We start from the raw sequence: 26,294 nt of genomic DNA, 5'->3' as shown, positions 1-26,294 counted from the left end.
TTCAAAGAAAGTAAGCATTCAGTGTGGCAGACGTGAGAAAAGAGTGCATTCTAGGCTTGGGGAGGAGAATCAATGCAAAGGCACAAAGGTTTTCCCTCCCCCTCCATCTTCTTGCACTCACTGAAAGCTGGCTCTCTTCTGATGACACTTCTTCCCTGGCCACTCTTTCCAGCACTGGATGCATCATCATTCATGAATACCCATTTCTCCCCATGGCCACTTCCAGACTCTTCCCCTACCCCCACCACTCAGTAACCTCTCTTCCTTTGAGGTTCATCCAATCCCTATCCTTCCTTCCTTCCTTCCTTCCTTCCTTCCTTCCTTCCTTCCTTCCTTCCTTTCTTTCTTCTTTTCTTCCTCAATGAGTTCAATGCCAGGTTCACAGTCTTTCACTCCTCCCCAACATCTCATACTAAGGGACCTGACATACCTATTGAAACTTCCTTAAACACCCTAATTTCTCAGTTCCTCAACTTACTCATATCCTGTGACCCATTCCTCTGCCCAACTCCACCTTGGCCAGACACAGAGATGGTCATAGCCTTGCTCTCACTATCATTCACAAAGGAGTCATTTCCATGTTCATGAACATATTCCCTTACCCGATCCCAATCTATACTGTTTCTATTTCTCCCTCTGTCTTGTCAGCCTTAGGCATGTTCTTCAATCTCGCCATGACTTCAAATCTCTCATCCCTCAAGTTTTGTAAACCAGCCTGTCAGCCTTACACTGGCTCCGCTCTCCTCCCTTCCCCTTGGTGAAGCAGTCCAACCCTCCTCTGTCCTCTTCTCTTGAATGCCTTTCCCTTTTTCTTCTATTACTGAGGTTGTCCTCCCAAAACAGAGCCCTGGATGATCGCCACCATCTGCTGTCTTCATTCCTTCACACGTGCTGAAGGAAGCTGGAGAAAACCAATAGACCACACTGACTGGGTCCACTACAAATGTATGTTATGTCATCTCAACTAGCCCCTCAATGCGGCAAGGGCAAGCCTTTTCTACCTTCCTAATTGACTCACTACCTCACTCGATACAGTAAACATTTTCTTTCTTCCTCAAAGCTCCCATGACTCCGCAACCTCGCCCTCTCAGCTGAGAACCTGCCTCATGCATCACTGAGAAGACTGAGGCTATTCACCAACAACTCCCCCTTCTCCCTTGCTCCTCATCTCCCATCACCGAGATGCCTTCCCTCATGATCTGCTCCTTCACCTCTCTTTCACATGAAGAAGTGGCCAAGGCAAGCCCCTGGGCTTAATATCTGTGTGCCTTAGTTTCCTCAACTGTAAAATGGGGATAATAATAGCACCTACTTCCCAGGGTTGTTGTGAGGATAAAATGAGATAATATTTGTAAAAAGTGTTTAGTGCTTGGCACAAATGCTTTTTCATTTCTTCTACCCGACAACTCCTTCTCAGTCTCTTGCCAGATTTTCATCCAGGTCTCACCTGTTAATCATGGATGTCTCCCAAAGTTCTCTCCTGGGCCCTCTTCTCCTCTCCCTCTGTACTATTTAATTTGCTGATCTCTAGACAGATGGCGCTCAGATTTATTTGTCCAGCCCTAACCATTCTCCTGACCTCCAGTCTCATATCTACCTTCATGGCATCTCTTCTATATGCCCCGTCCTCTCTACGTATATTGCCACCACCCTGGTTTGAGACCTCATCCCCTTAAGCCACTGGTTGGTCTTCATGCCACAGATCTCTCTCCACTCTGAATTACCCTCCAATCAGCTTTCAAATCGATCTTCCTAAAGTGCAAGTTTGATCACATCAGCCCTCTATTCAATCAACACCACCGTCTCCAGGTTCAAATGTAAAACCCTCTGTTTGGCTTGTAAAATCTTTCATAACATAGCACCTTCCATAACATGGCACCTTCCATAACATAGCACCTTCCTAGCTTTCTAGTTTTTGTACTTTTTATACCCCCTGCCTGCCCCATCATGTACTCTGATGTCCAGTGACATTGGCTTCCTTGCTGTTTCCCCATTGGGGCATTTGCCCTTCTCTCTCCCATACCTAGTCCACTCTCCTTTCCCATTTCCACCTCCCTATGTCCTTGGTTTCCTTCAAGTACCTGCAAAGTCCTATTTTCTGAAAGAAGTCTTTCCTGATTCACCTTCCTGCTAATGCCTTCATCATGGGGGCATATATCCAGACCCTGATTTTTCAGGTTTCACCACTTGTGAGCCTCAAACCATTGATTTATTTGAAGGAAGCTCAAAGAAGACAGTGTATCAGCTTTATGACCCCAAATCCTCTGGTATCATCTCACTAAGTAAGTAGCTAATTTTAAAAAAAAACCACTTTAAGGCTTGCTAAGCACTTCACATATATTATCTTGGGAGAAGTTAATATTATACTATTATACTAATAACTAATTATTATTTTGTGACCCATCTTTTTCCTCTTATTTCTGTCAGAACCCAACTCCTGAAAAGGTCAAGTAAGTCTAGAAGAGCTTGAGTGGTGAGATTACTCCTAGTCCCCAAGGCATAAACTCATTAACTAGGTTGGGCTTGGGTGGGACTCCACCCAAATGGGAAATCTAATTTCTGTTTAGAATAGAAACAGAATCCAATCTGGGGAGCCTTTGTCTGGGAGATAAAACTCCGGGTTTTTGATCCTTTTCATTAGAGTTTAGGGCAAACCAGCATATGGAAGAGAAAACTAGGCAAAGAGGTCTGGATGAAAAGAGCTTCGTTTGGCAAGATCAAGTCACTTCTCAGCCAAAGAAGCTGAAGACATTTAGCCTACCTGCTCGTTAAATGTCCACCAAACATGGTTGAGCTTCACTTGGCAGGGAGTTCCCTGTCAGAAGACAATTTAAGGTGCTCCAGAGCCCACTTTATCATCTTTGGTTACCCAGATAAACCAATGGCCATCAATTTATTGTTTACAAGCTGGTCCAATTAATAAATTGATTATTAATTACTCAGAAACTCTCTCTCTCTGGGGTTTTTATTCATCATATCTGAGAGCTTACCAGGTAGAATATTAAAATATAAAAAGACTCTTCCCTTGGTTCCAGAATATAGTCTATATCTACATAAGGAACTGCTATAAATATTTTTGTACACATGGGTCCTTTTCCCTTTTTTATGATCTCAATACCATCTAGTAGTGGTATGGCTTGATCAAAGGGTGTGTGCATACTCCTTCACCCAGTGATACCATTGCTAGGTCTCCACCCCCAAAGAGAAAAAAGAAAGAAGAGAAAGGCCACGTGAGCAAAAATGTTGATAGCAATTCTTTTTGTGGTGGCAAACAATGAGGGGCTATATATGAATTGGGGAATGGCTGAACAAGTTATGGCATATGAATTTGGTGAAGTTATTTTGTGATGTAAAAAAATGATGAAGGGGATAGTTTCAGAGAAATCTGAGAAAACTCATATGAATGAATTCAGAGGGAAGGCAGCAAAACCAGGAAAACAATGTATACTACAAAAACAATATCATAAAAAGAAATCACTTTGAAAAACTTGGGAACTCTTATCAATGCAATGACCAGCCACAGTTCCAGAAGACTTGTGATGAAATATGATACCCATGTACTGACAGAGTGATAGGCTCAATTTGGATTGAGACTTTTTTTTTCTTTTTTGAAATGTCCAGTGTAAGAATTTGTTTTACATGATTATACACATTTGCAAGAGGGGTTTTATTTTTCTTCTTTCCTCAATGTGGGGTAGGAGGGAGAGAAGAGAGATTTTTTTTAAATAAAATGAAATTTCGTTTTAAAATGAATTAAACGAGGCACAGAGAGGTTGTGACTTGCCCATAGTAGGCACTTAACCAGTAAGTGGCAAAGGAAGAGGCGGTATTTGAACCCTCATCTGGCTGAATCCATGTCAAGTGGTCCTATCACAAGTACCACAACCTCGGTCATTTAGAGTCAGATGCCAGTCATTGACTGGTTCTTTCTTGAGCCCTTTTGGAGGGCCACGGCCATGGCACCATCTCATGGGACCCTTCTTCCTTTGACCTGGAGGGCTTCCTCAAAGAGTTCTGTGGGGACACCACAGTTCCTCGTCATCATTATGGGAAGGCCTTGCCTCTTCCTACCTGCTCAAGGGGAATCAGGACAGTTGGAAGTTATTTATCTGCAAATAAAAGAGTGGGGTTTCAGTCCTGGCTCTGTGTACTCTTGGGTGAATCATGGGACTAGACTAATTGATTCCCGAGTCCCATCCTGGATCTTGGACCTTAGGATGGAAGGTGAAGGAGAGGAGTCCTGAGGCCTGGACTCTTTTAAGAAGGCTTAAGTGGAGAACCAAGGGGAGTCAGAGGATCCATCACTGGAAGGAATCTCAGAGATTTTCCCAAGCCCTTCATTTTATATAAGAGGAAACTGAGGCTCAGAGGAAGGAAGGGACTTACATGATGTTTCCTTGTGGCCTATCCAAGCAGGAATAGGCTTTAGGCTTTCATCTTTCTTCTTGGCCTGACTTTGGTGCTAAGAATTGGTATCACATAGTTCTCTAGTACCTCAAGGTTTATAGTAATTCATTCATTCATCCATTCATCCATTCATTCATTCAACGAACACTCATTAAACACCTGCTGTGTCCTGTGCCACATTAGGTGCTGGGGATAAAAAGATAAAAATAGACTCTGACCTCAATGAGCTTACGTTCAGCTTGAGGGATACCACATCAGATCCCAGATTTAGAGTAGGAAGAGACTTTGGAGGCTACAGATGTTGGAAGGGGAGGATGGAGTCCAAAGGCCTGCTTTGGAATATCAGTAACTGCTCAAGTGATCCTTACAACAGCATAGTAATTGAGGTATCGAAGGTCATTCCCATTTTGCTGATGAGTGAGTTGAGGCCCAGAGAGGTGAAGGGACTTCTTCTAAGGCCATACAACTAGTAACAGAGCTGGTATGGATCCAGCGCTTCTGAGTAGTGTACTTCTAGATAGACCCCAGCTACCTCTTAAGCTTTGGGGGCTGCTGCTTTATCAGGAAAGTGAAGGGATGGATTACAAAGTCCCTGCTATCTCCAACATGCAAGACCAGGGTTAACAGTTCAGAATTTTGAAAGGCTACTTTCTCCTCTGGGTGTTTTTTTTTTCTTTTTTTTGACCTTTTAAATTATTTTCCCCCAGGAGCTCTTAGTAATGGCTACAGGAAGGATCCATGATTTTGTCATCATTTGACACTCCCAGTGTGGGAAGTCCTTCCACCAAAGGAGATTCTGTAACTCAATAGGGAAGTCCTAAGGCTTTGAGGTGAAACAACTTTCCCAGGGTTACACTACTCACAAGTGTCAGAGGTGAGAGTTGAACTCAGGATCTCCTGACTTCAAATCTAGCATTCTCTCCATTGTACCCCACTGCTTCTATTTGAATAGTAAAATCTCCCCACCCCTGCCCCATCTCAAACAACTATAAGGCAGGTTTATGCTGTTTTAAGAGGGATGAGCAAAAGAAAAACTTGTCCTGGCACCAGAGGGAGCCTGGGCTCTCAGAACAGCAGGGCAGAACGTGACTCTGCAGGCACGCACGTACAAGCTGCACAACGATTGCGTAGACGGCCTCCAGAGCAAGGAGGTCCCTATCTCTGAGGCCGCCCAGCAAAGGCAGGATGGCCCGCTGCCTGTCAGAGACACCATAGTGTGTATTTCTGCTTAGGCATACCTAGTGCCAGCTGACCTTGGAGTGAGTTGCCTTCCATCCCTGAGAGGCTGTGGTTGAGTGAGACCAGGGAAAAGAATCTAGGGCGAGTGACAGTCAGATAGTCAGACAACAAACGTTTGTTAAGAGCCTACTATGTACACAAGAAGAAGATACAGCCCTGCTCATCCAGTCCTCGGTTCATACTATGCCAAGTAATAGGGATACAAAGAAAGGTACAAGATATTCTCTGTCCTCAAGGAGCTCAAAGTCAAATGAGGGAGATGGCATACACATAACTTCATACAAACAAACAAATAATTTAAAGATACTCAATTTTTAAAGACACTAGAATGAAGAGGGATTGGGAAAGGTTCCTATTGAAGGTAGAATTAGAGCTTGGACTTGAATGAAGTCAAGGATGCCAGGAGGTGGAGATGAGGAGGGAGGGCATCCCAGGGAGGGGGAAAAGCCTGTAAAAATGATTGGAGTTGGGAGATGGAATGTCCTATTCAAGGAACAATGAAGAGACTATTGTCACTGGATCACTTCAATGTTTGAGCTATATATTAAGAGTTTTTTTTTCCCCCACACAACACAAATATGTTGATAAATGCTGGTCTAACTAGATCCCTTCTCCCAAAAGAAGGAGGAGGAATAAGAACGTAGAGTCATAAATACTGATGAACACATGAGTCCCCAGGTCCACCTTCTTTGTCCTACCAATGATTATGGGTATTCCAAGGTGCCTGGAATCTGCTCATCCTAGGTTGGTGCATTTGTTCAAGGTTCCAGCTTTCTTTTGTCTACCCCTTTATAAAACCCCATAGATCCTAATATTCTTGGACCATCTGCCATTGATCTATGGTCTGGGTAGAGGAAACCACCTGGGCCTCAGTGAAACATGATTTTGTTTCCTGGAACTAGAACAATATTGGGACCCAGAATGTCATCAAGGTGTTAACATATGCCTCCTTGTATGCATGCCCAAGGAAGCATTCCACCTTGGGATCTGTATGCTACTAATTGACCGTAGAGTTAGTTTAGAGATACATATGGCCATGCTGCTGTTGTTCCTTGAAATCCCACACTTGACTGGCAGAATGGCAATATGGGACCAGAGCCTTGCCGTCCTAGCTGACCTAGACCAGCCTGCAGCATGCAACGTGGGCATTCCATTCACTGGGCACCATCTGGATGCTCCCATTCCCTAGAAGATCCTGGAGACACTGGTTTCCAGAGTCACATTCAATGAAGAAACCCAACAACAAAACAAAACAAAAACCAAATTGCTTACTATGGCCCTGAGTCCAAAGGGCTGGATCAGTCAGATGACATAAACCAGCAAAGGAGGAAAGAGTGAGCGTGAGCCATGCATGAAGAAGGAGAAATTCTGTTTCATTTTTGATAAAGGAGAGAAACATTCTAGACACTCTCTGATATGGTTGAGAACATGGACTTCTGGTTGATTTAGCAAGGTCAATAACTGTAAAACTCAGCAGAGTAAATAGGGAAACATTGCATTCCTCTACCAAAAAAGACAAAATGAGGTTCTTTGCTTTTACCACTGTAAGCAGAGCTGCTTAACCACATACACAATTCCTGAGCATGATGCTTGGAGCCAGAGTTTTCATTGCTCTGAGTTATATTTTGTGGCCCCCAGGGTTTCTTGAAACCTTCAAATTCTATCATTCTGGGAGTCTTGAGTTTAAACTAGATTCAGATTTGAGAGTCCAGCTATATGGTCCAGTGTGCAAGGGGAGTGGAAATGAGTAGGAAAGTCTGCTGTTTGATCTGATCACGAGGCCACACCTCTGGTGGTTGTTCTGGTGGGGAGCTAGGTAGGAGAGTAGATAACACCTTGGCCTTGGTGTCAGGAAGACCAGAGTTCGAATCTTGCCTCTGCCACTTACTGGCTGGGTGATCCTGGGCAGATCACTTGGCTTTAGTTTGCCTTATTGTACTTATCTGTAAAACGAGGACAATGATAGCAACTGCATCCCATGACTGTTGTGAAGACCAAATGAGATGATAAAGCGCTATATAAATGTTGTTGCTGTTGTTAGCTTGCCCAAATGATGGTTTGCACTATTGGACCTTTGGAGAAATCAAGAAGCCACCGGAAGGCTCACCTTGCAAACCCAAACTCAAGTTTGCCGAGTGGTGGCAAAAGCTTGGACACATTCATCTCCCTTACTTACTTTCTATACTCCCACTCTTTCCTTTTCTTTCTTCTGCTCCAATTTCACTCCCTGCCCTCCTTTTCCCCACTTCACAGATGTCACATTTATTTGCTTAACCCAACTTTAAAACCATTCTTTTATTTATACATAGTGCGTGTGCATGTATTTTTTTTTTTTTGGTGAGGCAATTGGGGTTAAGTGACTTGGTCAGAGACACAGCTAGTGAGTGTTATGTGTCTGAGGCCAGATTTGAACTCAGGTCCTCCTGACTCCAGGGCTGGTGTTCTATCCACTCCATCACCTAGCTGCCCCTAATTTTTCAAAAGGCTTAATCCTTCCCCTTCTATTGGCTGCCTCTCCTCATGCCCAGTCTGCTCCCCTCCCCTTCCTTTTGGTTCTATTTGACTTTTCAAGTTAAAGCTCATTTCACTTTAATCCCATAAGCCCAGTATCAAGTACTGGCTGGGGAAAGAAAAGGGGACAGAATCCCTAGTCTTTCTAACTGGTCACAAGATTTCACCAGGCTTCCCTTCTAGAATACTCTCTCTGTAGCTCAACAGTTTGGTAAGTATAGGTGAGTTATCTCTGGGCTGGAATCATTTGCTATCAAATGCTGGCATAAAAGCAGTGGGACAAGTGTCCTTAACTCCATGCAATAGAGTGCTTCCATTAAAGGTCTCCTCTGATGGCGTGGGGCACGGAGGTGATCCTGGCATCTTTGCAGCTCTGCTCGGGAAGCACGGGCTCTAATAAATCTTACTGATCCAGGAAGGTTTTGGGAACAGGTCTGGTGAGTATGGGCCAAGGACCAGCCTAGAGGAGGGTGGAGAGGTTCATGACCGAGTGCACTGGAAGATGAGGAATTTTTTTTCAACCACAGGAAATAACAAAAATCATTCACTGAATAAGTCACAGAAGAGCCACAATTTGCATCAGTGGAGGGAGTGCTCTTGATATGTTGATGAAATTAGTAGTGTGAGGTGAATAAGCTGAAATAAACCAAATGTTTTGCTCTCAGGTGACTTAAATGTATACACATGACCTCCAAAGGAGGTGTTCTTGACTTGGGATCTATGGACATATGTTGTTATTTAATATTATAACTGAATTTCAAAATAATTTATTTCCTTTGCAATCCTGTAATTTGATTTTATACACTAATAATTAGAAAATTTTAAATTAGAGTAACCCTGAGTTTCCACCTCACAGACTGACCAAGATGACAAAAGAGAAAAATGACAAATATTGGAGGGGATGTGGAAAAATAGTCTCAATAATACTTGGTTGATGGAGCTGTAAATTGGTCTAGTCATTCCAGAAAGAATCTGGAACTACGTCCCCAAAGATACTAAACAGTGAATACTTTTTGACCTAACTATACAATTAGTAGTTTTATAGCTCAAGGAGATAAAATAAAAAGAAAAGGAATGAAATACATAAATATTTAGAGGAACTCTTTGTAGCAGTCAAAAGTTGAAAACTAAGGGCTTGTCCTCCGATTGGGGAATGAAATAAGTTATGGTATAGTAATATGGTGAAATCGTCTTGTGCCATAAGATGGGATGAAATGGACACTTTTAGAAGAAACAGAGGAGGTGTCTCTGAACAGATTTGAGGGAAGTGAGCAGAAATAGGAGAATGGTTTATACAGTAACAGTAATATAATTAATGTTGAAAGATTTGAGAAATCTTATCAATGCAATGATAAACTATGAGTCCAGGATGCTGAAAATGAAACATAACATTCCCTTCCTACTAGAGAAGTGATAAACTTAAAATACAGAGAAAGACATCCATTTTTGGTCATGGACAATGTAAGGGTTTCTTTGCTGCACTACAGATGTTTGTGATCAGGATTTCATTTGAAAAGTGAGGAAACAAGGGGAGGGAGAGACTATAAGTGCATGTAAAAATCTATGTTTTTTTTTTTAAAGCAAAGTGATATATGCTATACATTGATGGCCTGAAACATTGGCAATACTTAGTAAATATTTCCTGAAGTGAATTAAGAGGCATTAAATAGCTTTTCCATATTTCCTTCCTTATCCTAAAAAACCCCACCTTGTGTCTTCCTTTGGCTTAAGCCATTGCAAACTTCTGTTAAAAAAAACAAACTACCACCTGGAACTAGGGAAAAAAAAAAAAAACTGAAGCCTTACATGGATTCTTTTTGCAGGGACTAATGGAATGGGACACAGAGTAGGTAAATTTTGACGGAAAAGGAAGGAAAACAACTGGAAGAATGGAGAGGTTTTAGCTTTTAGTATTACCAGAAAGGATGCATAAGGGCAAGAACTCTGAGCAGCCAGGGACCAATGTGAGGGGATTGTATGTGCTGGGGAGAGGGGAAGGGAGAGTGGTATCCCAAAGGGGCATCAAGAACAAAATATATGGCTTTAGAAAATAATGTGACATTGGAAATTGAGGGGATGCCCACCAATTGGGGAATGACTGGATAAATTGTGGCATATTAATGTAATGGACTATTATTGTCCTATAAGAAATGATGAGCAGGCTGATTTCAGAAAAGCCTGAAAAGACTTACATAAACTTATGCTGAGCGAAGGGAAGAGAAGCAGAAGAACGTGGTACACCATAACAACAACATTATGTGATGCTCAGCTATCATAGACTCAGCTCTTCTCAGCAATGCAATGATCTAAGACAATTCCAAGGGACTTACGATGGAAAATGCTGACCACATCTCGAGAAAGAACTATGGAGTCTGAATGCAGACGGAAGCATTCTATTTTCACTTTTTTTCTTCCCTGGAGTTTTTCTCTTTTGTCTTGAGTCTTCTTTCACAACATGACTAATGAGGAAATACATTCCACATGATTGTACATGTATAACCTATATCAGATTGCTGGCTGTCTTGGGGAGGGAGGAAGGAGAAACATTTGGAGCTCAAAATCTTACAAAAGATGAATGTTGAAAACTATCTTTACATGTAATGAGAAAAAATACTATTAAGTAAAAAAAAAAAAAAGAAAATAAGCTGTCCTACTTCTCACTTTTGCCTAGATGCCATGAACATTTTCAAGTAACTGACCCTTTTAGGGATTCAGGGTCTTTGTCTATGATCAATCATCAAACATTTGTTAGGCATCTACCAAGCTAGCCATGGAGTATACAAAGAGAAAAAAAAGAACTACTCCCTGCCTTCCAGAAGCTTACATTCTAATGGAGGACATGATATACATTTATAGAGATATATACAAAACACATACAAACAGATCCCAGGTAATTTGACAGCATAGGGCAGAAAGTACTAGCAGCTAGTGGAGAGGGAGAAAACCAGGAGCGTTCATGCAGATGGCGACTCTTGAGCCAAGTCTTAATAAAAACCAGGGATTCTATGAAGTGGAGATGAGATGGGAAGGGACTGAAGGGATGGAGAACAGCCAGTGCAAAGGTACAGGAGGTAAGAGATGGAGACTCATGTGTGGATGCTTTAGCCTTTAAGGTCTTCCTCTGGAAGTCTAAGATTCATCGGTAGGAATGTTAACATGGCTAGACTTGTGAAGGAGAATGAGAATATTATATGAAAGCATAATATTAGGGGCACAAAATTTTAGATAATTGAAATTAAGCAATGTAGTAGGCCTAGCTAAAGAGTATTGAGCCTCAATACTTACGAGCTACCAGTTGGTAATTCAAACAAATGGCCTACATGCACATTTGAGCATACACTCTAAGATATCAAATGACACCAATATTCTCTGTACATGATAAGATAGAAGTTAGCTCATTCTTTCTCACAAAACTGCTCTTGTTTAAATCTTGTAATTTTCAATGTTGTTTCTTCAGCCTAGAAGTCCTTGAAGCTGTGGGATCCAGACTGTTCTGATTAACCATTCCCGAATATAGGATTGATTTGTTTTCCCTTTCCCTTTGATAAACACTCTGTTCTCAAGTTGTAACTTAATGTGGAACTTGACAGTGTGAGGTAAATTCCATGAGGGTTTCCATAAGACTATTTAAGACCCCAATTTTTTGTGTCTAACAGCCACATTGGTGGATGGAGAAGGATCTCTGTTGAACAACTGTTCTCCTAATAGAAGTTTGAATTTTTAAAACTGATCTTCTAATAAAACATTGTTACCAAGAGATCTGATCACTCAACATAACTCTGAGTGGTCCCCTTAATTTGCTTCGACAGTGTGGCATCTTGGACTCCCATCAGCTTCTGGTAAAAGTTAGCCCTGGCCCAACAGCCTTTTCTCCACTGACCCTCATGGACCTGGTTATCAGAGGTAAGAGAACTTCATTTAAATCATCAGTGAAAAATTGTATCTGCAGGACTGCATTCAGACCTTTTCCAGACCCATATTGTACATATACTGTATCTTCTGGGTACAATATTTAAACAAGGGGGAGGGTTAATTTTAATTGAACAGATTATCCAGTTAAGCACTCATATCCAACAAGAAGTTTTCACTGTCGTAGGATGTTGAGATTAATCTGGTTTTAACACAGATGGAGTCAACAAATATTCCCCTCAATGATTTGAGTTTTCCTCAACTGGTAGGAATAGGATGGAATAAGCATTTATTAAGTGCCTATTATGTTCCAGGAGCATCTAGGTGGTACAGTGGATAGAGCACTGGGCTTGGAATAAGGAAGGCATATCTTTGCGAGTTCAAATCCAGCCTCAAACTCTTACTAGCTCTGCAACCCTGGTCAAATCACTTAACCCTGTTTGCCTCAGTTCCCCATCTGCAAAATGAACTGAAGAAGGAAATGTCGAATCACTCCAGTATCTTTGCCAAGAAAATGCTAAAGAAAACCCTAAATGAGGTCATAAAGAGTTGGACACAGCTGGAAAACAACAATTATGTGCTAGGTACTGTGCTAAGCACTTTACAAAAATTATTCCATTTTATCCTCACAGCAACCCTATAAGGTAGGTCCTATTATTCTCCCCCTTTTACAGATTAGAAAACAGAAGTAGACAGAGGTTAAATGACTTAATCAGGGTCAGACCCCTAGGCAGTATCTAAGGCTGGATTTGGACTCAGATTTTATTGACTCAAGATCCAGCATTCTATCTACTGCATCACCTATTTAAATGCCTCAATTTCAGGGTAGAAGGTATCTTTCCACCCCAGTTTCCTTACTCATAAGCAATCATGAATGAATTGAGTTCAGAAATGGAAGTTTCTGGATGTTGGATACCACTAGTGGGATTCATGTTTTCTCTGTATTGATTGAGATAATATATTTACAGAATTGTGAATGATTTACTCTTTCTAATATGGGAATGAATGTGTCATCTCTGAAAGTCAAGACTACGATATACTTTCCTTTAGTAATAGAATAAATCTGTCAGCCAGCTCTAAGACGCCTACTAATGTTATCTGTACCTCACCTCCCATGTGTGATCACACAGTCTGGATTTGAGTATACTTGAAAACAAGGGAGACTAGTGGAAACTTAGAAACTGATAGGTAGAAAAGTTTTACTTCCTTATTCCCATAAGTTCAATATGGGGAGTCTAAGACTAAGTGTTTCTGGGTTGAAGGTGATGAGCACTGTGTCTTAATTCTTTTTCAGCGCTTGACCCTGTGATCTTCTTTCCCAGATTACTCCAAGCAGCATGACTCCCTTTTCCTTGACTTATTGCCTGTAAACCTATTATAAATTGAGAATGATGATAATGATTATATATGTCTGTATATGTGTATACATGTGCACATGTGCATATGTATGTAGGTATGTGTATGTACATGTATGTATTTGGCAGTGAAGGGCTGCCAGTTTAGAAAGGTTGGGATTTTGTCACATATGATGTTATTCCTAAACAGTGGCCAGTATGAGGTAACTTTGACAGATACAATTAGTCTTTTGAAAGTGCACTTGAGGCCCAATATTCTAAGAATTAGGGTTCACATTGATTTCATGAGGAAATTTCTTGAAGACTAGAGTCTAAACCTTGTAGTTTAAAACCTCCCAAGATAAAATGAAAGATCAGTTGGACGCCTGATACTTAGTCTGGGGTATTAACAATAGCTCTGTTGTATCCACAGTTGTTAACATCTGCAAATACCATTTGTTTTTAGAATAGTCAGTCTGGGAAAGTAGAATGGATCCTATGGTGAAGAGCTTTAAATACAAAACAGAGAGGTTCCCATTTGAGCCTAGAGGAAATAGGGAGTTTGTTGGGCAGGGAGAGGAATGACACAATCAGCCCTGAGCTTTAAAAAAAGTCACCTGGACAGCTCTGCCAAAAATAGGTTGGAAAAGGAAGAGACTTGATGAAGGGAGACCATTAAGAACCATTGGGAAAGAGCTGGCTGTGTGTAAATAGAAAGGAGACATATTGGAAAGATGGCGCAGAGTCAGGGATTACAAGTGAATGGAGATGAGGGGCAAGGGGTAATGAGAAGTTGAGGATGACATTGAGATTGCCAATCTCAGAAACCAAAAGAATGGTGGTACCTTCAACAGAAATGTGCTTGTTTGGAAAAAAAAAAAGAGATTATGAAAATTTTCATGAGATTATTTGCACATAGCCCTCAGTTTGTTTTTTCTAAGCGTCACTGGCCCTAGACACAAAATGAACATTACCCACTCCTATTTTATCAGATGAGGTCCCAACTCCATAGAGGCGCTGGTTACTGGTACTTTCAAAGGTATAAGCTCATCTGAGTCTTTCAGCAGTCCTGTCCTACCTCCTCTCTGAGCTGACCTTCCATCCACTTTGTACAAATAGGTGTATGTGTTTATATATTTAATTTTAACATTCATTTTTTTAAAATTTTGAGTTCTGAATTCTCTCCCTTCCATGTGTCACCCACCCATTAAGAAGGCAACAAATGTAATATCAATTATACATATGAAATCATTCAAAACATATTTCCATATTAGCCATGTTGCAAAGAAGCAAGAAAAATAAAGTTAAAAAAATGATGATTCAATCTGCAGATTCCTTCAGTTCTTTGTCTGGAGGTGCATAGCATTTTTCATCACGAGTCCTTCAAAATTGTCTCAGATCATTGTATTGCTCGGAATAGCTAAGTCATTCACAACTGATCATCATTACAATATGGCTGTTACTGTGTATGATATTCTCTTTGGTCTACTCACTTTACATTGCATCATATAAGACTTCTCAAATTTTTTTTTCTGAAACTGTTCTGCTCGTCATTTCTTGTAGCACAATAGTATTCCATCACAACCGTATACTACAACTTGTTCAACTATTCCCTAAATGATTTTCTGTCATATTAGCCAATCTGATCGATGTAAAATGCCACCTCAGAGTTGTTTTAATTTGCATTTCTCCAATCAATAGTGATTTAGCACATTTTTTTTCATATGACATTTGATTTCTTCCTCTGAAAACTGCCTGTTCATATCCTTTTGCCATTTATCAATTAAGGAATGACATATTCTTTGACTCAGTTCTGTATATATTTGAGAAATGAGACTTTTTATCAGAGAAACTTTCTGTAAAAGTTCCCCCCGCCCCAGTTTCCTCCTTTCCTTCTACTTTTGGCTGTATGGGTTTTGTTTGTGAAAAATCTTTTTAAATTTAATGTAACCAAAATTATCTAATTTACCTCCGGTAATGCTCTCTGTCATTTGTCTCATGCCCTAGTCGTAGATTTGACAGGTAAAATATGCTATGCTCTCCTAATTTGTTTATATCATCCTTGATGTCTAAAGAATGTGCCCATTTTGATCTTATTTTGGCATATGGTGTGAGATGTTGGTTTATATTTACTTTCTGCCAAACTGTTTTCCAGTTTTCCCAGAAATTTTTGTCAAATGATGAGTTCTTGTCCCAAAAGCTTGAATCTTTACATTTATCAAACACTAGATTGCTATGGTTGTTTTCTACTGAGTATTATGTACCTAATCTATTGCATCGATTCACCATTCTGTGTCTTAGCCAGTAACAGATTGTTTTGATGATCACTGCTTTGTAATAGAGTTTGAGATATAGCACTGTTAGACCACCATCCTTCACATTTTTTCATTGATTCCCTTGATATTTTTGATCTTCTGTTCTTCCAGATGAAATGTATTTTATTTTCTAGCTCTTCAAACTAATGTTTTGGTGATTTGATGGATATGGATGGCACTAAATAAGTAATTTAAATAGAATTAATTAATTTATGTAAAATTGTCATCTTTATTATATTGGCTTGGCCTACCCATGAACAATTAATATTTCTCCAGTTGTTTAGATCTGACTTTATTTGTGTGAAAAGTGTTTAGTAATTGTGTTCATTAGCTCCTGGGTTTGTTTTTGCAGGTAAATTTCCAAGTAATTTATATCCACAAACCATTTGAAAAATAGGCAAAGAAAAGGAGTTTACCAAACCCCTTCTATGACACAAACATGGTGCTGATACATAAACCAGGAAGGGCAAAAACAGAAAAACAAAAAAAAAAACAAACAAAAAAAAAACTACAGACCAATTTCCCTAGCAAATATTGATGCAAAATTTTTTAAATAAAATACTAGCAAGGAGATTATGGAAGTTATTTAAAATCTGAAGTTATTTTAAATCTAATTTCTCTTTCTATCTCTTCTTGCTAGATTTTGTTGGTAATATATAGAAATGCTGATGATTTATGTGAGTTTATTTTGTATCTTGCCACTTTGCTGAAGTTGTTAATTTTTTGACTAGTTTTTCAGTTGATTTGCTAGAATCTCTAAGTATACCATCATATTAACTGCAAAGAGTGACAGTTTTGTTTCCTCATCACTTATTCTAGTTCCTTCAATTTCATTCTTTGTTTCATTGCTATAGCTAGCATTTTCAGTACAATATTAAGTAATAGTAGTGATAATGGGTGTCCTTCATTGCTGATGCTATTGGAAAAGCTTTTAGTTTATCTCTATTAGAAATAATGTATGTATAGAATAATTTGTGTGTGTGTGTGTGTGTGTCTGTGTGTGTGTGTGTATGTGTGTGTCTAATAGTAGCCATCTGGGGTGGGGAGGGAAGAAAAAAAAAGAAAAATATTACATGATAATTTTGTTGTATATTTGAAAGGAATAGCAAGTTGTGGATAGTAGATTTGCAGTTTCATGTATAATCACCCTTTTAAATTGTAATGTTATGAAAATGCTTGCTTTATTCCATAAATTAAAAATAAAATAAGATGAAAAGCAAATAATGCTTGTTGATGGTTTTAGATACACATCACTTATTTTAAGGAAAGCTCTATTTATTCCAATATTTTCTAGGTTTTTAATAGGAGTAAATTTTATTTTGTTGAAAGTTTTTTCTGCATCTATTGAGATAATCAAATTTTTTTTTGTTTTGTTATTGATATGCTCAATTATCTTTCAGGATAGTTTTCCTAATATTGAACCAAATTTACATTCCTGATGTAAATAACACCTCATCATAATGTGTGATCTTTGCAATATATTGCCATAATCGCCTTGCTAGTATTTTATTTAAAATTTTTGCATCAATATTTACTAAGGAAATTGGTCTGTAGTTTTGTTTTTTTTTTTCTTCCTGTTTTTGCTTTTCCTGGTTTATGTAACAGCACTATATTTGGATCATAAAAGGGGTTTGGTAGACTCCTTCTTTTCTTTGCCTTTTTTTTTTAAGGCAGTTGGGGTTAAGTGACTTGCCCAGGGTCACACAGCTAGTAAGTGTCAAGTGTTTGGTCTGAGGCTACATTTGAACTCAGGTTCTCCTGACTTTAGGGTCGGTGCTCTATCCACTGCGCCACCTAGCTGCCCATTCTTTGCCTATTTTTTAAAATGACATACGGTTTTGTAATTAACTGCTCTTAAATTGTTTGGTAGAATTCACTGGTGCTGGGAATTTTTTTTTTTCTTAGAGAGCTCATTGATGACTTATTCGATTTCTTTTTCTAAGTTAGGGTTATTAAGTATTCTATTTCTTCTTCTCTTAATTTGGGCAATTTATATTTTTGTAAATGAGTATTTATCTCATCTATTTCATTTTGATTGTCAGATTTATTGACATATAGTTAGGCAAAATAGCTCCTAATAATTGTTTAAATTTTATTTTTATTGGTGATACATTTACTCTTTTCATTTTTGATACTGATCATTTGGTTTTCTTCTTTTCTAAAAATCAAATTAAGCAATGGTGTTTTTGTTTTATTTTTTCCTCATGAAACCAGCTCTTAGTTTTATTTATTAGTTCAATTTTTTAATTTTAAATTTTAATAATATCTCTTTTGATTTTTCAGGATTTCCAATTGAGTGTTTAATTGAGACTTTTTAATTTTTCTAGGTTTTTTTTTTAATTTCATGCCCAATTCATTGATCTGCTCTTTCTCTATTTTGGGATGGAAGCATTTAGAGACACGAATTTTCCCCTAAGTACTGCTTTGGCTGCATCCCATAAATCTTAGTATGTTGTCTTCTTGTTGTCATTCTCTTTGATTGAGTTATTTATTGTTTCTATGATTTGTTCTTTGACCCACTCATTCGTTAGGATTAGATTTTTTAGTATTCAATTAATTATTGATCTATGCTTCCAAGATCCTTTTTTGAATATAATTTTTATTCCATTATGGTCTGAAAAAGATGAACTTAATATTTCTGCTTTTCTGCATTTGATGAGGCTTTTATGCCCTAATACATGGTTAACTTTTGTGAAAGTGCCATCTACAGTTGAAAAAAAAAGATGTACACTTGTAAAAAAATTTCCATTCAATTTTCTCTAGAGATCTATCATATCTAACTTTTCTAAAATTCTATTTATTTCCTTATCTTCTTTCCTATTTATTTTATGGTTGGATTTATTTACTTCTGAGGGGAAAATTGAGGTCCCCCATTAGTACAGTTTTATGATTTCCTTCTGTAACTAATTTAACTTTTCCTTTAAGAATTTGGATGCTCTGCCAAATGGTGCATGTACGTTTATTGTTGATATTATTTCATTATTGATGGTAACTTTTAGCAAAATACAGTTTCCCAGTTTATCTCTTTCAATTAGGTCTGTTTTTGCTTTTGCTTTGTACGAGATCATGTTTACTAACCTTGCCTTTTTATTTATTTATTTTTTTAACCTAAGCAGAAGCACAATAGATTCTGTTTCAGACCTTTATTTTTACTCTGTGTGTATCTCTTTGTTTCAAGTATGTTTCTTGTAAATGACACATTGTTGGATTCTGGTTTCTGCTATTCACTTCCCTTTTATATGTGAGTTCATCTCATCCTCATTCATAGTTTTGATTACTAACTGTATGTTTTCATCCATTCTTTTTTCTCCTGTTTATCCCTCTCTTTCTCTCTCTTATTACCCCGTCTCTCCTCAAAATTCTGTTTTGCTTCTGACCAGTGCCTCCCTTAATCTGCCTTCCCTTCTATCAGCCTCCTCCTTTTCTTATTTCCTTTCCCTCCTATATCTCTGTTAGGTAAGATAGATTTCTTTATCTGAGTCTCTATGTTATTCTCTTTGAACCAATTCTGATGAGTGAGGTTCACCACCCCCCATTTTCCCCTCCACTATAAAAACATTTCATTTTGCACCTCTTTCATGAGAGATAATTTCTACCATTTTTCTTCCTTCCTCCTTCTTCCAACACATCCCTCTTTCTCACTCCTTAATGTTTTTTGAGATTATCCTATCATAGTCAATTCACACTTGTACCCTCTGTCTATGTATACTCCTTCTAACAGCTCTAATAATGAGGAAATTCTTAGGAATTACAGGTATTACATTCCCACATAGGAAGGTTAACAGTTTAACCTTATTGAGTCCCTTATGATTTCTCTTTCATTTTTATCATTTCATGCTTCTCAGCAGTCTTATATTTGAAAGTCATTTTTTTTTATTCAGCTCTGGTCTTTTCCTCAAGAATACCTGAAAGTCGTCTATTTCATTAAATATCTATTTTCTCCTAAAGGACTACACTCCATTTTGCTGGATAGGTTATTCTTGGTTGTATTCTAGCTCCTTCGCCTTTCAGTATACCAATGCTCCTCTAATGTGAAAACTACTGTCTTGTGCAATCCTAACTGTAGCTCCATGACATCTGAATTATTTCTTTACGGCTGCTTGCAGTACTTTCTTCTTGACTTGGGAGCTCTGGAATTTGACTATGCTGTTCCTGAGAGTTTTCATTTTGGGGTCTCTTTCAGGCGGTGATCAGAGGATTCTTTCCATTTCTATTATTACCCTCTGGTTCTAGAATATCAGTGTGGTTTTCCTTGATCATTTCTTGAAAGATGATGTCTAGGCTCTCTTTTTTATGATGGTTTTCAGGTAATTCAATAATTCTTAAATTATCTCTCCTCAATCTATTTTGCAGGTCAGTTGTTTTTTCTATGAGATAGTTCACATTGTCTTCTTCTCCCATTCTTTTGATTTTGTTTAATTGTTTCTTGATGTCTCACAAAGTCATTAGCTTCCACTTGCCCAATTCTAATTTTTAAGGAATTATTTTTTTCAGGGAGTTTTTGTATTTATTTTTCCATTTGTCCAGTTCAGCTTTGTAAGGAATTCTCTTTAGTGAATGTTCATGCATCTTTTTTTTTTTTTAAACCATTTGGCCAAATTTGTTTTTTAGGGTATTTTTTAGGGTATTTTAGTGTTTTTTTTTTAAATTTTGCCACTTTTACCAAGCTATTGAATTTCTTTTAATAATTTTCCAGCCTATTTTTTTTTTGACTTTTAACTTTATGTTAAATTTGGACTGTGCACCCAGGGTGGAGGAGGCTCTGTCCCAAGCTTTAGGTTTTTCATTCTGCTGTTTTCGGAGCTAGCTCTGGGGTCTGTAAGCTTTTGGTACTTGTACATTGGTACGATCCAAGGAGAGGTGTGGTCACTGCTCTTTTGGCCTGTGCTCTGCTCTTTCCCTAGGAGAGGACCATGCTCTCCTGCAGCCCCAAGTGCTAGTGTTCCTCTTGGCCCTGGAACTGTGACTAGACCCTATGCTCCCCTGCAGCTGTGAGAGTTAGTTCTCTTTTCTGTCTTGAAACTGAGACCAGGAACCCTACTCCCTTGTGAGAGATCACAAGTCTTCTTTTTGACACTACAACTGTGACCCTGAACCGCATATAAGCAGTGCAACAGCATCTTGCCGCCCAGTGTCAGTAAAGAGTCCCCTGTAATCTCTTTCTGACCAGTTGTCTGACCTCTTACTATCTCTGGCCTGTGAGCTTTCCAAAGCTGCTGCTACCACTGTTGCCACCTCCAAGGTCTGCCATTGGTGTTGCTGCCACGTACACTATACTCTGGGTCAGCACCACCTCAATGTCACAGACCTCTCATGCCAACCTCCTAAGTTGTATGGGGCTGGAAAAATGTCTCACCCTCACCTTTTGTTGACTCTTCCACTTCACAATCTAATTTGAGGCATTATTTTAAAGTCTTTTGGAGAATATTGGGAGAATTCAACTGAGTTGCTTCCTGTTCTCCAGCATTTTGTCTCTACTCCCAATTTATAAATATTCATAATAAAGCTTGTATCTTGTACAAGCTTTCAATGTTACCATGAAATCCTCTATCAAAAGTGAGCTCCTTGTGTGCAGCAACTATGTTTTCTTTCATTATGTTTTTTTATGTTCTTTCCAAATCCTCTTGGCTTGGCAGAGTTCCTGGGCATTGTTGATTACTTGGTTGGTTGATTGGCAGGGTGGGAGAGTAAATCAAGAAGTATCACGTCCATTTGTTAAATAAATAAAGCTGACTTAAGTAGTTTGTCTAGGTCTACCCAGCTGGTAAATAGGAGGTAACTAGAAACCAACTCTTGAGGTACCTAGCCCAGTGTTCTACTATATATTTTTCTGCTATCTCATACAGCTGCCCTGTCAATGAAAGGCATGGACTCAATTGCCTTCTTCCTCTAACACTCCATAGATCACGATAGCTATGGCTGGCCCTATGCTGAGTGGAATCAAGGTTCTAGGCCTCTTTTTTTTGTTGCTTTTATAGAGAATGATATTACTTCAAAGGGCTCAAGTTGTCATTGCTCTCCTGAAGGACTATGGGAAATTGTCCTCCCCATGGGAAACTTTACTTTCTCTGGACAAAACAACTGCCTAATTTGCTGTAACCATATCCTCTTAGTATGTTATTTGTTCCCAGATATGTTCCAACCATATCAGTCACTGTGCCTGCTTAATCAACTATGAATTACCCTCATGTTTCTCACTGTCTTTTTAAATGAATGTGAAAGGTTATTAAAAGTCCCCAAGGAAAAACTAGCTTATCACACCCCTTAGGGCCTCTGCAGTCTGCTTCTTCCCCTGCAACTGTGGAAATAAATATACAAGAAATGCCAAGTACCTAGATGATTCCTGAACATTTGTGTGGAGTTTTTATAAAGCATTTCATTCAGATATTTCAGGACTAAAACTGAGGAACTGAAGTACTTTATAAATGTTACCTGTTATTTCTATTAGGAAATATTTCGAATTAATTCAGCTAGATAGTGTTGTGAATAGAATGCTGGATCTGAAGTCAGGAAGACCTGAGTTCAAATCTAGCCACAGACACTATCTATGTGACCCTGGGAAAGTCACTTAACCTCTGTTTGCCTTACTTTTCTCTACTGTAAAATTGGGATAATAACAGTACCTACCTCACAGGGTTGTTGTGAGGATCAAAAGCTCTTAGCATAGTGGTCAGAAAGCAGTAGGCATTATATAAATACTTTTTCTCTTCCTTCCCCTTTCCTCCCTACTTTTATTAATCACTAATCAGACTCTGTTTCTCTTTCAGGCAGACGTGAAATTTGGTGCCTTCTAGCAGCTGTCTGTTGGATGCTTGTTTTTGGAACTGCTAATGGTGGCATTAAGCGTAAACTCCTGCAGAATCCAGAAGCTAACATGAACATTGTAAGTTGTGCTGATAAAAATGTGAAGGGAAATACCATGTGGGATGGGGTATAGTTAAGAACCACACTGGAGTGCAGTGAAAAGAGAAACAAAGTTGGCATCAGAGGGCCTAGGTGACTCTGAAACCCTGGCTATCCTCAGTCAGACCCCATTTCCTATGCCTCACTGCCCATTCCATTACCTTCATATGCCTCAATCAGATTTTCCCAATATCCTACTCTGTATTTCCCCACTGTTTCCACTGTGCCCTCTGCAATGCCTTCTCCATTGGTAACAAGCTAGCTTTCATTTTTAATTTCTCCTTCCTCACTCTCACTTGGTTCCCTCTTGATCACATAGCCCCTCTGGCTGCCCTTTCCAGCGCTGGCTACATTTTCATTCATTCCCGTCAACTCAGAGGTTAAGGTGGAAGAGTTAGAATATACCTTGTTCCCTACTGCTCCTTCTACCAGTGTTAATTAGTAAACTCACCTCCTTCGTGGTTCATACAATCCATACTTACCACCCAATCAAAATCCTGGTAACTCTTGTCTACTGACCTCCAAGATATTCCCCATCCTTCTCAATGAGTTCAGTGCCAGGCTCATAGCATTTCTCTCCTCCCCAACTCCTGCCCTCATTCAGACTTCAACATGCATATTGATATTCCTTCAAATCCCCTGATCTCCAAGTCCCTCAATTTACTCATTTCCCATGACTTACTCCTCCACCCTCTCATAGATACACAGAGAGATCAAATCAGTCATGTCAAAAAAAAAAAGGAAGAAAGGGAAAGAAGGAAGGAGAGAGGGAGAGAGGGAGAGAGGCAGGGAAGGAAAGAAGGAAGAGAGGGAGGAAGGGAGGGAAAAGGAAAGAGAGGAGAAGAGAAAAAGAATAGAAAAGCAAAGAAAATATAGTTTGATATGCCCTCAGAGTCCATTAATGATCTGGAGGGGGAGCCCATATTTCATCATGAGTCCTTTGGAGTTGTGGCTGGTCATTGTATTGATTAAAATTCCTAAGTACTCCAGAGTTTATTATCTTTACAATATTTTTGTTATTGTATAAATTGTTCTCCTAGTTCTGCTCACTTTATTTTGCATCTCTCTTATTAATCTTCAATTACTCCTTGTCTACTGGCTGGTTCCCCACTACCTCCAAACACACCCATGTCTTCTCAACCTCAAAAATCCCTCATGCGATTCCTTCATCCTGTATCTCTCCCGTTCACCTCTAGCCTCCTTGGGAAAGCTACCTACAATTGGTACCTCTATTTCCTTCCTATCACTCCATTGTAAAACCCTCTGTAGTCTGGCTTCCAACCTCATCATCCAACTGAAATTTCTCTCTCCAAAGCTCCTATATTTTTCTTTTCTTTTGTGGCTAAACTCCTTGAGAAGGCATTCTACAATGATGACTTCCACTTCCTTTCCTTTCACTCTCTTCTCAGCTGTCTACAGACTGGCTTCTGACCTCATTATCCAATGATTTCCTAATTGCCAAATCTACATAGCCTCAATCCCCATTCTTCTTGACCTCTGGCTGTCTATGACACTGTTGGTCAGACTTTTCTTGATACTCTTATCTCTAGGTTTTTGTGAGTGTTCTTTTCTAATTGTGACCCTACCTGTCTGACCACTCCTCCTCTGTCTCCTTGGCTGGATCTTTATCTGAGCAATGCCTGCTGACCTCGGGTGTCCCCTAAGACTCTGCTCTGTGCCGTCTTTTCTTGATTCTCTGTATTATTTTACATGATGATGCCATCAATTTCCATGGATTTGATTATTATCTTTATGCAGATGATTCTGAAATCTGTTTATTCAGCTTTAACCTCTTTCTTGTCTTCCATTCTTACATCTCCAATTGTCTGTTAGTCATCTCAAATTGGACATCCTAAACTCAATATATACAAACTTCTCCCAAACCCTTCCGTCTTCAAAACTTCCCAATTACCACTGAGGCCACCAGCAGTCTCCCAGTTCCCAAGCTCAATCTAGGTGTCATCCTCCCATTCTCATTCCTTTTCCCCACCCTCCTCACAATATCCAATCTATTGCCAAGACCTGTTGGCACCATCTCTCGAAAATGTCCCCCTCTCTCCTATGACATGGCCACCATTCTGGTGCAGGCTCTCATCACCTCATGCCTGGAGCATTGCAACAGCTGCCAGTGGTTCTGTCTGATTCAAATCTCTGCCTCCTCCAGTCCATCCTCCACGCAGCTATCAAAGCAATCTTCCTAAGGATTTAGCTTGACCTCAATAAACTTCCATAGTTCCCAACCAACCTCAAGATCCAATATAAAATCCTCTATTCAGCTTCCAAAACCCTTCATAGCTTGGCCACTTCTTTCCTGCCCAGTCCTCTCATCCCTCAGTCCCTCCTCCCCATCCAAGTACGCTTCGATTCAATGACACTGGCCTCTGTTTCTCCTCACACAAGACACTGCACCTCCCATGTCAGTGTGGGCTGTCCCCCACATCTGTGAGAAACTTCCTCCTTGTCTCTGAATCCTGGTTTCCACAGTTTCCTGCAAGTCTCATCTTACATCCCACCTTCTGCAAGAAGCTTTACCCTATCCCCCCTCCACCTTCTGCCTCCTCTGATGTTTCCTTCCATTTATGTTGTATTTATCTTGTCTGTATGTATTGTTTGTATGTTGCCTCTCTCATTAAAATATGGGCTCTTTGAGACCTGGGACTGCTTTTTGCCTCTCTTTGTATCCTTGGCACTTAGCACAGTACTTGGCACACAGTAGGCACTTAATAAATGCTGGTTGACTTTATTTGACTTGATTGGCCTCTGCTTCTTATTCCCCAGGGATCCTGAGTTAAACATTTGACCCCACTGGGGCTTCAGTTTCCTCCTCTGTAAAAATTCGGGGCTCTGCAAGGTTTCTTCCAAGTTTAGAGTGATAATAATATAAATGCTCTTAAGCTCACTATTTACAGCTCAGGCATCCAATGCCAACAGGATTGTGGGCAGCCGGAACCTCTGCAGACGTGGCAATGTGAATTATTCCTAGGCACGTGAGTTCACTCCCACTCTGCTACTCACTACCTCTGTGATCTGGGGCTAGTTGCCTCATTTCTGAGCCTCAATGCTCTAATGGGTAAAGTGTGAATATTTTCCCTTCTTGTTCATAGTGTTGCTATGAAAAAAAAGTATTTTGGAAGCCATGAAAAGTCCCCTGGAATGCTGTCCCTAATATCTCTCACTGTTCCTCCCTCAGCCTTTACATGACTCTCTCTGTATGTACCTTGTCCAGTAATGCTTTTTCCTTCTCTCCAGAGGCTGACCCAGGGCCTTCCTTTCTTGCCCCTGCTTCTTCCTCTGTATGCCCTAGGAACATTTGGGGTTCCTTGCTTTAAGAAGAACCAGCCAATGGCACCAAGGTGAAGACTTTTTCTTCCTTCCATACAGAGCCAGATAATTTCCTACTGGGGCTACCCCAGTGAAGCATATGATGTTGTAACAGAAGATGGCTTCATTCTTGGGGTTTACAGGATTCCTTATGGGAAAGGAGAGAACTCTGAGAGAACAGGTAAGAGGCATCATGTTATGAAAAGTTCAACACAATGAGACCTAAAACTCAGGTGAGTGGATGCCTAGAATTCACTGAGGTAGGAGGTAGCCTGGATGTGGTGGGAAGGAAGAGCTCTGGGCTTGGGCAGTGGCAGGTGTTCAAATCCCAGCTCAGACATTTACTAGCTGTGTA

At 39.6% G+C, this 26,294-nt stretch overlaps 1 protein-coding gene across 1 annotated transcript in view; it reads left to right on the top strand.

Annotated features, from left to right (window-relative positions):
* The window catches only part of LOC114038606 (lipase member K-like), a 51,167-nt gene that overhangs the window by 6,795 nt on the left and 18,078 nt on the right, over nucleotides 1-26,294 (top strand). Inside the window, exons 2-3 of the mRNA XM_027855945.1 lie at nucleotides 22,483-22,598; nucleotides 26,000-26,120. Of these exons, the coding sequence (XP_027711746.1) occupies nucleotides 22,483-22,598; nucleotides 26,000-26,120 (237 nt within the window). The remainder of the gene's footprint in view (nucleotides 1-22,482; nucleotides 22,599-25,999; nucleotides 26,121-26,294) is intronic.

The sequence above is a fragment of the Vombatus ursinus genome, unplaced genomic scaffold (assembly GCF_900497805.2).
Source record: "Vombatus ursinus unplaced genomic scaffold, bare-nosed wombat genome assembly UNPS02011353.1, whole genome shotgun sequence".
NCBI lineage: Eukaryota > Metazoa > Chordata > Mammalia > Diprotodontia > Vombatidae > Vombatus > Vombatus ursinus.
The sequence above is the reverse complement of the archived record's forward strand: the minus strand, read 5'-3'. Positions and strand labels throughout refer to the sequence as shown.